The sequence below is a fragment of the Podarcis raffonei genome, chromosome 6 (genome assembly GCF_027172205.1).
Source record: "Podarcis raffonei isolate rPodRaf1 chromosome 6, rPodRaf1.pri, whole genome shotgun sequence".
Classification (NCBI taxonomy): Eukaryota; Metazoa; Chordata; class Lepidosauria; order Squamata; family Lacertidae; genus Podarcis; species Podarcis raffonei.
Window position 1 is genome coordinate 23,078,244 of NC_070607.1, and position 11,815 is coordinate 23,090,058.

Consider the following 11,815-nt stretch of genomic DNA (forward strand, 5'->3'; position numbering starts at 1 on the left):
CCTTCCACCCTACCGTTGGCAAGATCAAAGCTGCAATTAAAATAATATATGTGGTTGAATATTATCTTGCTATTTCATATTCTACTGATTTATTTTTTTAAAAAAAAACTTCACTTTTCAATGAACTATTATTCCAAACAGCCTTCTTTAAATCTCACATAGTACGCCAATTTTGGTTAGAAACGCTACAGTCAAAATTTGCTCAGTCCAGGAGGATATTAAAGAAGTTCTTGTCGCTGCCATCACTTATGTATTGCTACTTTAAGTAAACTGTTCACCTTTTATAAGTCGCCCTGCAAGATGCGATCCTTCAGATAACCCCAAAGCAATATCTCAGGATTTAACATACCGGTAATACCATGTCTGTTCGTCTTTTTTATTACTTCCATAACTTCTTTCCAAAATGGTTTGACAGGAGGGCAGAACCCAAAATATATGTATTAAAGCTCCCCATTGGGTTTAACACCTCCAGTACTTTTCCTTCTGTAATCCCCACCCCCCAGAGAGAGAGAGAAGAGGTACCCTCAAAATCTCATTTTATGAGAGATTTAAGAGTGGCGGATACAGTCTTTTCGCTATGTTCTGATACATCAAAGTCCTCTCTGTTGTAGAGATTGTGATGCTGAAATCAATTCCCTATTTACATTGAAAGTTACATTTCTCCCCGTATTTTGTGCACCTGTTGAGTCTCGAAGAGACCTTTATTTCTGCGCAAGCCTACCTACTTGCTCTGAAATGGAGGAAAACAGGACTATTTGATTTAATTTTACAAACAGCTTCCGATTAAGTAAAATGTTGTTATTATGCCATATATATATTTTAACCCGACCTAATCCAAGAAAATAGTCATAAAGAAACATCTCCCAAAAGATGGATTGAGGGGAACATCTAGATAACAAGAACTCCACAAATGGAGTGTTGTGACTGAGAACTCCCTCTCCTCTCTTTACTGGCCTAGCTTCAGATGGGAAGGAGATAAAATCCAGCTACATCTGGAGTGCCACAGATTCCCCACCCCTATACTAGATGTTTCCAGGGAGAAGGGAGAGGCACACACACACAGGACGGATGCTCCTGCAACATCTACTTTCATCCAATGTAGTTGATTGACTTGAGTGCCTATTCACTTTGTACATATTTCCATTATATCCATTTAGCCCAGCAATGGATTCAGGGCCTCAAGGCAGCTTATCAAAGCACTTGCCCCATTATAACAGAATGAGAATAGGCTCGGATGATATAGCGCATTCATTTCCAGTAACTTAAGTGTAGGAAATGAAGTCATAACTTGGCCGGTGCAGTCAGAACACACAGCCTGTTCTGCTCATCTCCAATCTGACCTACTTAGTTATATGCAGATTGAACAAAGCATTCCTAAAACTAACTTCCATTTAAGCATTTTCATTCACGTGGAAGGGCAACTTGTCGTCTTGTCGTCTACAAATCACTCAGCCTTGTTCAAATTCGCCCAACGGAATCCTAGCCACTTTGATAAAAATAAGGTGCATTTTTTACATACTCCCCCCCCCCACACACAAAAATATCATGAATGCTAGGGCTGTAGATGGCTCCCTGATCCAAGGCCTGATCTAGCATGTTGGAGCAAAACCCCTATGTGATAGCATCTTGCAGTGTGGTGTAGTGGTTAAGAGCTACAGACTCGTAATCTGGAGAACCGGGTTCACGTCTCCGCTCCTCCACATGCAGCTGTTGGGCTAGTCACACTTCTCTGAAGTCTCTCAGCCTCACTCACCTCACAGGGTGTTTGTTGTGGGGGAGGAAGGGAAAGGAGAATGTTAGCCGCTTTGAGACTCCTTTGGGTAGTGATAAAGCGGGATATCAAATCCAAACTCTTCTTCTTGCAGTGCCCTCAGAGGAGGACCGCACTTGTTTCTTTCCATTTAATAAATAAATACAAAACAATAAAAATAAAATCTCACCCAGGACGATCTAGAGTCAGCCTTCATCTGGCCCCTGAGAAAGAGGCCTTGCATTGTTTCTTAATTAGGATGTAAAACTGTAATTAGGATTTAGGCATGTAATTGGGGTATAAACATGTGATCAGGAGGCAGGGGGAAGAAGGAGATGCATGCTATTCTCCAGCCAATGGTCGAAAGGCCAGAACCTTATTTCTGGGTGGAAGCAGAGTCTCTTACAAGTAGAAAAACCCAATGATAGCTGTACAGGCTTCCTGGGTATGGGCCCATGTGTTCAGGCATGATACCACATACAAATATATACACACATACAGTCATACCTCATGTTATGTTTGCTTCATGCTACGTTTTTTCAGGTTGCGTCCTACGACGACCCGGAAGTACCGGAAAGGGTTACTTCCGGGTTTCGCCACTCACGCATGCGCAGATGCACAAAAGACATCACGCGCATGCACAGAGGCGGCGAATCGCAACCTATGCATCCGCAGAGTGCCGCTGTGGGTTGTGTTCCTTTCATGTTGCGAACAGGCAACGGATCCCGTTCGCAACCAGAGGTACCACTGTATGTACGTGTATATCAGATATTTGTATCCTTTCTTTTGAGCCATATAGATCACTAGCGGTAAGGTAAAACCTCAATACGTAATAAAATACCAATCAAATAAGACAATGCATTAAAAAGTCGCAACACAACAACAGTGAAGAACCAGAAACATTGTATGCTACTTTTTAAAGGTAAAGGTAACGGGACGTGGGTGGCGCTGTGGGTTAAACCACAGAGCCTAGGACTTGCCGATCAGAAGGTCGGCGGTTCGAATCCCCACAACGGGATGAGCTCTCGTTGCTCGGTCCCTGCTCCTGCCAACCTAGCAGTTCGAAAGCACATCAAAGTGCAAGTAGATAAATAGGTACTGCTCCAGCAGGAAGGTAAATGGCGTTTCTGTGTGATGCTCTGGTTCGCCAGAAGTCACCTAGTCATGCTGACCACATGACCCGGAAACTGTATGCCAGCTCCCTCAGCCAATAAAGTGAGATGAGCGCCGCAACCCCACAGTTGGTCACGACTGGACCTAATGGTCAGGTGTCCCTTTACCTTTAAAGGACCCCTGACAGTTAAATCCAGTCGCAGAAGGATCCAGGGTTGCAGTGCTCATCTCACTTTACTGGCTGAGGGAGCTGACATTTGTCCGCAGACAGATTTTCCAGGTCATGTGGCCAGCATGACTAAGCCACTTCTGGCGAAACCAGAGCAGCACACGGAAACGCCGTTTACCTTCCTGCTGGAGTGGTACCTATTTATCTACTTGCACTTTTTTGTGTGCTTTTGACCTGCTAGGTTGGCTGGTGCAGGGACCGAGCAACAGGAGCTCACCCCAGCCTTCTGATCAGCAAGCCCAAGAGGCTCAGTGGTTTAGCCCACAGCACCACCTGCATCCCATATGCTACTTTTTAATCAACCTAAATGTTCCCTGAAAAAGCAGTGTTTCATGTGTTGGTTTTATTACATGCATTCTACATAAAACAATAAGAAAGAATGATATACCACTGAAGTGCTATTTATTTCAAATCCTTACACCATGTCTTGCTTGCATCCTTCAAATAACCTAACTCTTCATTTAAAGAACTTGAACAAAGTATCCTTTTTTGGACAGCACCAAAAGCACTTGGGCATCACCAGCGTTTGTTTGTTTTTATTTCTTACTCGGTCTCCTTTCACAGCACTTATATCTGGAAGAAGAGCACAGTCAGCCAACCTTGTGGTTTGGAAGGGCTTTTCATAGAGTCATTTTGGTTTCTTATCATTTCAGCATGCGGCAAATTGATGAAGATCACTGGCCCTATTACAGTCAAGACATCGGGAACCCGGTTTGGCGCTTGGATGACGGATCCATTAGCACCCGAGAAAAATAACAGAGTACGTAACTTTTATTATTTCTTGCTGGGAGCCAGGCAGCAATTCTACCAGTTGGTCAATGAAAGATGTAAAGCTGCCTTATACTTGGGTCACGGCGTAGGTCCATTCAGCCCAGTTATCAGCTTTCTCCAAGGCCTCAGGAGAAGTCTTTCTGAGCACCTACTACCTGAGAATGTTTTGGCTGGAGATGTTGGGGACTAAACTTAGGGTCTTCTAAATGCAATACATCTGCTCTACAACTCGGCCCAGTATACTTGAAGGAGCGTCTCCACCCCCATCATTCTGCCCATACACTGAGGTTCAGTGCCGAGGGCCTTCTGGCAGTTCCCTCATTGCGAGAAGCTAAGCTACAGGGAACCAGGCAGAGGGCCTTCTCGGTAGTGGCGCCCACACTGTGGAACGCCCTCCCATCAAATGTCAAAGAGATAAACAACTACCTGACATTTAGAAAACATCTGAAGGTAGCCCTGTACAGGGAAGTTTTTAATGTGTGACATTTTGATGTGTTTTTAATCTTTGTTGGAAGCCGCCCAGAGTGGCTGGGGAAACCCAGCCAGATGGGCGGGGTACAAATAATATATTATTATTATTATTATTATTATTATTATTATTATTATTATCTGCTTACAAGTGGAAGGACTGGATCCTGCAGGGTGCTGCTGCCCCATGGGAAGGAGTAGCAACCAGCATAATGCAGAATCGAATCTTTTGCTTAGGATTCAATCCTGAGCGGTGCTGCTTCAGGAGGCAGGAAGGAGAGATGAGGCCAGAACGGCATCCACTCACACCCACCCCTATCTTCTGCCGCAAAGGTGCAGCCAGCTGTTCGGTCCCACCTTTCTACGGTTTTGCCTTCCCACCTATGCCTGCCTCTGCTTCCCATGCCCTGCCCCATGACAGCCCTGGATCTCTCTGGCCTGCCCAGCCCTATCCAGGGCTGTCTCAACCTGACTCAGCTATGTCCAGATTGCCCCCCAAATCAGCCCAGTTTAGTTTGGGGTCTATCTGAATGCAGTGCACAATTCTTCCCTTTTAATAAACATGAAATCAGGGCAAACCACATGGGGTGGATCAACATGGAGACATGACAGCCATGTCAGTGAAGGGTCTAATATTGCCATGACCTACACATCATTCTCCTTATTGTCCAAAGCAGTGGTTCTCAATCTTTTTGCTTGCGGTGGAACACTTTAAAGAAAACTTCAGCAGAACACTTATGGTAGAATATATTTAAATGAATTAAAAGGGGGCAGAGTTGATTATGAGGAGAGCTCACAACAGAGGAGCAACTTTTAAAAGCGGCAAGTTTGAGACCAGGGTGGATTTGATATAAATCAAATAAATCATGATTTAAATCACTAGTCAGTAAGACTTGATTTAAATCACTAGTCAGTAAGACTTGATTTAAATCACTAGTCAGTAAGACTTGATTTAAATCATTTTTTTTTACAGAAAGACTCATTCTTTCTGGTATGATCTTAATATTTACAACCAGATGAAGGTTTCATTTTTGGAATAATAAATTTTCAGAGTAGTTTTTAGTTATATCATAAATTACTGCTTTGGTTATACTATTAGAAATACAAAGACAGGTAATTATGAAATTATTGTTTATATTTGGACAAGTTTTCTGCTGTACTTTATTGGAAGGAGAAAAATAATCATTCCTTAATAACAATTTAAACAATTTATTTAACTAAAACAATAACATTATAGCACATGTATCCATGTTTGTTAACTGATGTGGTTAAACGGGGTGTGTGGGTGGGTGTATAAACTTAGACTGAGTTTTAGCCCACATGATAAATTTAAAACAAATTCTTATTTCCTGATGAATAGCCTTTGGACTATAATGTTAACTTAAATAGAAAACTATCTTGAGACTTTAAAAATCTTTGCTGTCGATCTCCTGTACTCCTCTGCCAGGAGAATCCTTAAGCCTTCTGCTCCGATCAGTTAGAGCTCTTATCTCCTCGCCAGCATTAAGAGCTCTTTCTAGAAGGGCTAGAAGGGGACAACGGATTCCCACATCAAGTGCTTGAACAGTACATAACACACTAACAGGGCAGGACAGGCAGAGCAGTGTTGCTCGCCTGGCTTCTCAACACTTAAGAGGAGAAGATGGGTGAGGCAGTGGAGGTGCTGGGAGTGTCAGATTGACTCTGCTGCTGAGCCTGCACCGCACCAAGCTCCACACTGCCTCGCCCCTCTCCCACTTGGCAACTGGCAGCAAGGCACAGCACTGGGGAGGCAGGCAAGCAATGCCACCTTGCCAGAGGAGCCAGCTAGCAAAGGCGATGGGGGGTGCCAACATCGCAGTGTGATGTCAAGATGTTGGGAGGAGCTGGGGCGGAGCCAAACATGGCGCCAATCAGCTCAGTGGCCGGTGGCTCATCTTCCGCCTCCTCTTGACACCACCGCTGGTGCTTCAACCCTCCTTCCCCTCTATAGCAGGAGGAGGAGGAGGAGCCAGCTGCTGATAGCACACTCTTCTGAGCTCCACTCTTTGGCTCCGAAATTTTGGGGGATGGTGGGGGCCGGCCCTACTCCAAAAATATAGCGGGGACTCAACAGGACTCAGCCCCTAGAAGCCGGCACCCCTGTACATTAGCCAGTGTGGTGTAGTGGTAAAGAGCGGTGGACTCGTAATCTGGTGAACCAGGTTCGCGTCCCCGCTCCTCCACATGCAGCTGCTGGGTGACCTTGGGCTAGTCACACTTCTCTGAAGTCTCTCAGCCTCACTCACTCTCAGAGTGTTTGTTGTGGGGGAGGAAGGGAAAGGAGATTGTTAGCCGCTTTGAGACTCCCTAGGGTAGTGATAAAGCGGGATATCAAATCCAAACTCTTCTACTGACTTAAACCTTGGAGAACCCAGCAAGGGAAGGGAGGAAAGGGAATGAAATCCCAGGGAAATTGCTTGAATGGTGCATTTAATTCCCATGGCGACAGCTCAACAGAAATCACACATTGTGTGTGCTTGTCTGCCAATACAGTTCTTTTCTCAGAGGAACCTCAGGGTTCTGTGGAACATAGTCTGAGAAATGGTAGTCTGAGAAATTCAGAGCCCTGCTATGTGCAGATGGGCCGCTCCCCTTTTTCTAAACCCAGCAATCAACAAAACCCGATCAGATCTGATTTTCCTTTGCTCGATTTGCGTGGCAAATGGAAAGACTCCAGTGAAAGAGTAAATAGCAAATGTATTTAAAATGATAGGCCGACTTGCAAATTATGCTTCTGTCCAAAGTTCACAGCTTATCCTTCCTTCCTTCCTTCCTTCCTTCCTTCCTTCCTTTCAGGTCTGGTATATGGACAGTTACACCAACAACAAAATAGTCCGTGAATACAAATCGATAGCAGACTTTGTCAGCGGAGCCGAGTCGAGGACATACAACCTCCCTTTCAAGTGGGCAGGAACCAACCACGTTGTCTACAACGGCTCCCTCTTCTTCAACAAATACCAGAGCAACATCATCATCAAGTACAGCTTTGATACGGGCCGCGTGCTGGCTCAGCGTAGCCTGGAGTACGCCGGCTTCCACAACGTCTACCCATACACTTGGGGCGGCTTCTCGGATATCGACCTGATGGCAGACGAAATTGGCTTGTGGGCCGTCTACGCAACCAATCAGAACGCGGGCAACATCGTCATCAGCCAGCTGAACCAGGACACATTGGAAGTGATGAAAAGCTGGAGCACGGGCTACCCAAAGAGAAGTGCTGGCGAATCCTTCATGATCTGTGGCACCTTGTACGTCACCAATTCTCACTTAACTGGAGCCAAGGTGTACTACTCCTATTCCACGAAAACCTCCACGTACGAATACACGGATATCCCCTTTCATAATCAATATTTTCATATATCCATGCTTGACTACAATGCCAGAGATCGAGCTCTGTATGCCTGGAATAATGGGCACCAAGTCCTGTTCAATGTCACTCTTTTCCACATAATTAAGACTGAGGATGACACATAAACTCAACCTTGATATTCCGGCCACCTGAAAGCAGTGTCATTTGTGCTGAACTCAAAAGCATTCTGCTGGGTTTCTCTTAAGTTCTCTTTTTTCCAGTAAGAATTAAGAAAAGGAAATGGGGGGGGGGAGCTTTTTCTACAGTATAATGTATTCCAAATATGGCGGAGCCTTTATTTAAAATGATCTGGATGGGATTAGAGGTAACTTTCTTAACTCTACACCAGGCCTGCCATGACTTTGTCATGGAAAGCACTAAAGTTTATTTCAGTGGCTAAAGACATTGTTTTAAAAAATAAAATAAAAAAGATTAATGATCTGCCTTATATTAGAGTCAGAGACTAATGGTGGCTTAACTGCATGAATGTCTTTTTCTACCATATATCATTTTTTTAAACAAAAGCAATCTGTCTAATTGCTCAACATCAAAATATATTTGGACAGTAATCTGAAATAGAATGTGCATCAATATTATTTGGGTTTCTCTTTAAAACAACAACAACCACACTCTCTTCTAAAGTCAAATACTTAAGAATCAGATTTCTTTAGAGGTGAAAAGAAGTAAAATTCTATTGGCTGTTACACAATTTCAGATGCGGTGCTGTACAGTCTGTTTTTAAACTTCTTGCAAGCAATTTCTCAGTGATATGTATTTATACCATTGTGTCCACCATTGTGCAATTGTATCTCTTCACTTCTGTGAAAGTCAACTATTTTTTATAAAATATATTGAAGTTTGATGGTCTGATGGGTCCATTTTGGAATGGTGTGGATATGAAAATTGTGCAGTCATCAAGGTCCTCAATTCCAAACTACATACATGAATTTATTTGTTTGCCCGTTTAAAAAATGTAAATACTGCTTAACTGGCAAAACCATGGTCTACATAAAACATAAAATATACATCAGAATTGCCCATTGAAGTTAGAAGGTAAAAACAAGATCTAAGAAAAAATTCAAAGTACACATAAAACCAGTAGTTAAAAATATGCATCATTTGAAAACAAGAAAATTACCGTATTTTTCACTCCATAAGATGCACTTTTCCCCTCCTAAAAAGTAAGGTGCGTCTTATGGAGCGAATGCAGGCGGGAGGCTCTGCTCAGCGCTCCCTTTAAAGAGCTGCCCTTCTCCCTCCTTGGGAAAAGCCCCCAAGACACACACTCCGCACGCTCTTTAAAGGGAGCACGGCTCTTGGGGGAGCCTTAGCCGTGCACAGCCTCTCCCGGGCAGGGGATGAAGGCTCCCCTTGCCCGGGAGAGGCTGCGCACGGCTATCCCATAGGCCAGGACAGCCAGCGGGATCACTGCACTTCCTGGCTTCTTGCTTAGCTGCGCGCAGCCTCTCCTGGGCAAGGGGAGAGGCTGCACGCGGCTATCCCATAAGCCAGGACAGCCAGTGGGATCACTGTGCTGCGATCCTGCTGGCTGTCCTGGCTTCTGGGATTCAGAATATTTCTTTTCTTTTCCGCTTCCAAAAACTAGGTGTGTCTTATGGTCTGGTGCGTTTTATAGAGCAAAAAATACGGTACTTAATAGAATGCACGTCAACCATACATTGTTGAGTAGGCTTGCCTACTCAACAAAAACGTTTTCAGCAGGCACATTACAGCTAGACAGAACTCAAGGAGACCACCTAAATTACATAGCTCAGACTCCTGCTGCTGCTTGGAAACCCATATAGACATGGCAGTGGGCACACCTGCTCATATCTGAAGCTGGATGATGGGCAGCGCTGCCCTGGGCTGGTCTTACACTGGATTCTCAAGGACAGTGTCTTCCTCCCTCAGGTTTATGCAGTTGTCTTACACTGGGGAGGGCAAAGTGTTTATTAATCACACCCACCTGGGTTGTACGTTATTGGCCCTAACAACATGCACTATTAAAAAGGGGGTTAACCAAGCTGTGGCTTTCCCATGGACATGTCCAACACGACTGGTCGATCGCGGGGGTGTCTCAGGCCGATTGCGGTATTAAGTAAGTGATTGCCTTTGTGTTCCACCCCCCACTTTGGTCAATCGTCCCCTAGCAATGACAATGGGTAGATCACAGTCTTTTTATACTGTGAGTAGATCGCAGTCTCTTGGGAGTTGGACGTGCCTGGTCTATACCTCCCTTACGCTTTCAAGTATGGGAAAAGAAATGCTAACGCAAACAGAAAGCTGCTGCATTCCCTAGTCGGAGGGTATGAGACCCTGTCTTGGCTTATCTGTAACAGATCACAAGCCTTTGATCCTTTTTAGAGCCTGAAGCATTTCTACTGAAGGAATGCTGAGTACAAAGAAATCATATTAACTCTCATCGTGTTGATGAGAGGTACGGGTAGCAGGCCGTGATAAATGCAGACCTGGTAAGCCAGGGGCGTTAGAAGGGGGAAACTGCTGGACATCAGTCTAACTCCTCGTCGTGCAATTCTCTTCTGTGTATTCCAATACAGCTGTATTGGACTGCAGCTCCCATCATCCCTGGTTGGCCAAACTGACTTGGGATGATGGGAGTTGTAGCTCAACAACCTTTGGAGAGCACCATGTTTGCAGTCCTTGGAAAATACAGTAGATTTGAAATACAGCGACTCCCATCTATGGTTCCCAGACCCTCCAAGTGTCCTTATTTTCCAGGGACAGTCCCAGATTTACAGAAGCTATCCTGGGTTATGATTTGACCCTGGAATGTCCCACTTTTCCTTAGGACATCCCTATTTTCATCGGAGAAATGTTGGAGGGCATGGAATAGGACATACCTATTTTCATTGGAGAAACGCTGAAGGATATGAAATAGGACCTCCCTATTTTCATTGGAGAAATGTTGGGAAGTATGAAATAAGACATCCCTATTTTCATCAGAGGAAAGTTGGAGGGAATTAACGGTTCTGTGTTGCACTCATGAATATTGGTGGAAGCAGTCATCTGCATTCCTAGTCAATGAATGGGAGTCAGGGCACACATTTAGTCGCCAGTCTGCAAGTGTACATAACCCAAAAGTAAAGATATCAAGTGATAAGCCAGCCCTAAGGCACATCTGTGCACACTTCACCTGTCTCTGACGTTACAGTTATAAAGATGCTCTATTGCACCTTTGAAGTCAAAATGTGTCTATTGCATATAATGAGCATAAAGGAAATCTCAGTAATAATGTCCCAGATGATTGTCTATAAACATATGAGTGCTGGGGAGAGCTGCTTCCATCTCCTGAACTGTTTCATCAAAACAGCAAAATGGTGATGACACAAGAAAAGTAAATGGGGAAGGCAAATTGGGGCACTGCCCCACCAACCTTAGTCTGCTCTCAATAACCCCACACCTGAACCTGCTTTCTGACAGCCAGTCCAGAGGGTGGCAGGGCCTTCTCCTTAGTCTCAGGGCTGTCCCTTGTATAATTCAGCTGGGAGCAGGATGGACACAAAAATAGATTTTTTTGGTTCTGCCTGTCATTGACTCTGGCTCCACAGCCCTACAATTTCCTCTTGGCATCCATTGGTGGGAAGGGACTCTGTTTGGCGAATCTGCTATTTTGCTTGGGAGGGAGGCTTTCAAATGCTATTTCCCTCTAGACCAGCCTTTCTCAACCTGTGGGTCCTCAGATGTTGTTGAACTACAACTCCTATCCACCCCTAGCTAGCAAGGCCAGAGCTCAGGGATTATGGGAGTTGTAGTCCAACAGCATCTGGGGACCCACAGGTTGAGAACTGCTGCTCTAGACCCAGCAGGACTCTGTAAATACAGAAAGAAGGGCTTCTGTGACATCGGCAGCCAGAAGACCAAACATCTGCCTATTTGCCTGTTTGGAACTCTAAAGCTCTAAATGACCATCTTCTGAAACATTCTCAGCATTTGGGGGGGGGGGTATTCTCAATAATGGGATACTAATGTGTCATGGTCTTTCTATCTTATTTATTTTCAAAGGGTCAGAGAATATTGCCAAGAACACAGAGACAAGAGCAGGGGGAGAGGGCGGGAAAGAGAGAGAGGTGGGGTCTTTTACCATTGACTTCAG

At 44.6% G+C, this 11,815-nt stretch overlaps 1 protein-coding gene across 2 annotated transcripts in view; it reads left to right on the forward strand.

Annotated features, from left to right (window-relative positions):
- Positions 1-8,561, forward strand: part of OLFM3 (olfactomedin 3) — a 168,650-nt gene extending 160,089 nt beyond the window's left edge. For both annotated transcript variants that reach the window (XM_053391598.1, XM_053391597.1), the window contains exons 5-6: positions 3,746-3,852; positions 7,149-8,561. In XM_053391598.1, the coding sequence (XP_053247573.1) occupies positions 3,746-3,852; positions 7,149-7,826 (785 nt within the window). In that variant the 3' untranslated portion in view covers positions 7,827-8,561. The remainder of the gene's footprint in view (positions 1-3,745; positions 3,853-7,148) is intronic.
- The last annotated feature ends 3,254 nt before the right edge of the window (positions 8,562-11,815 follow it).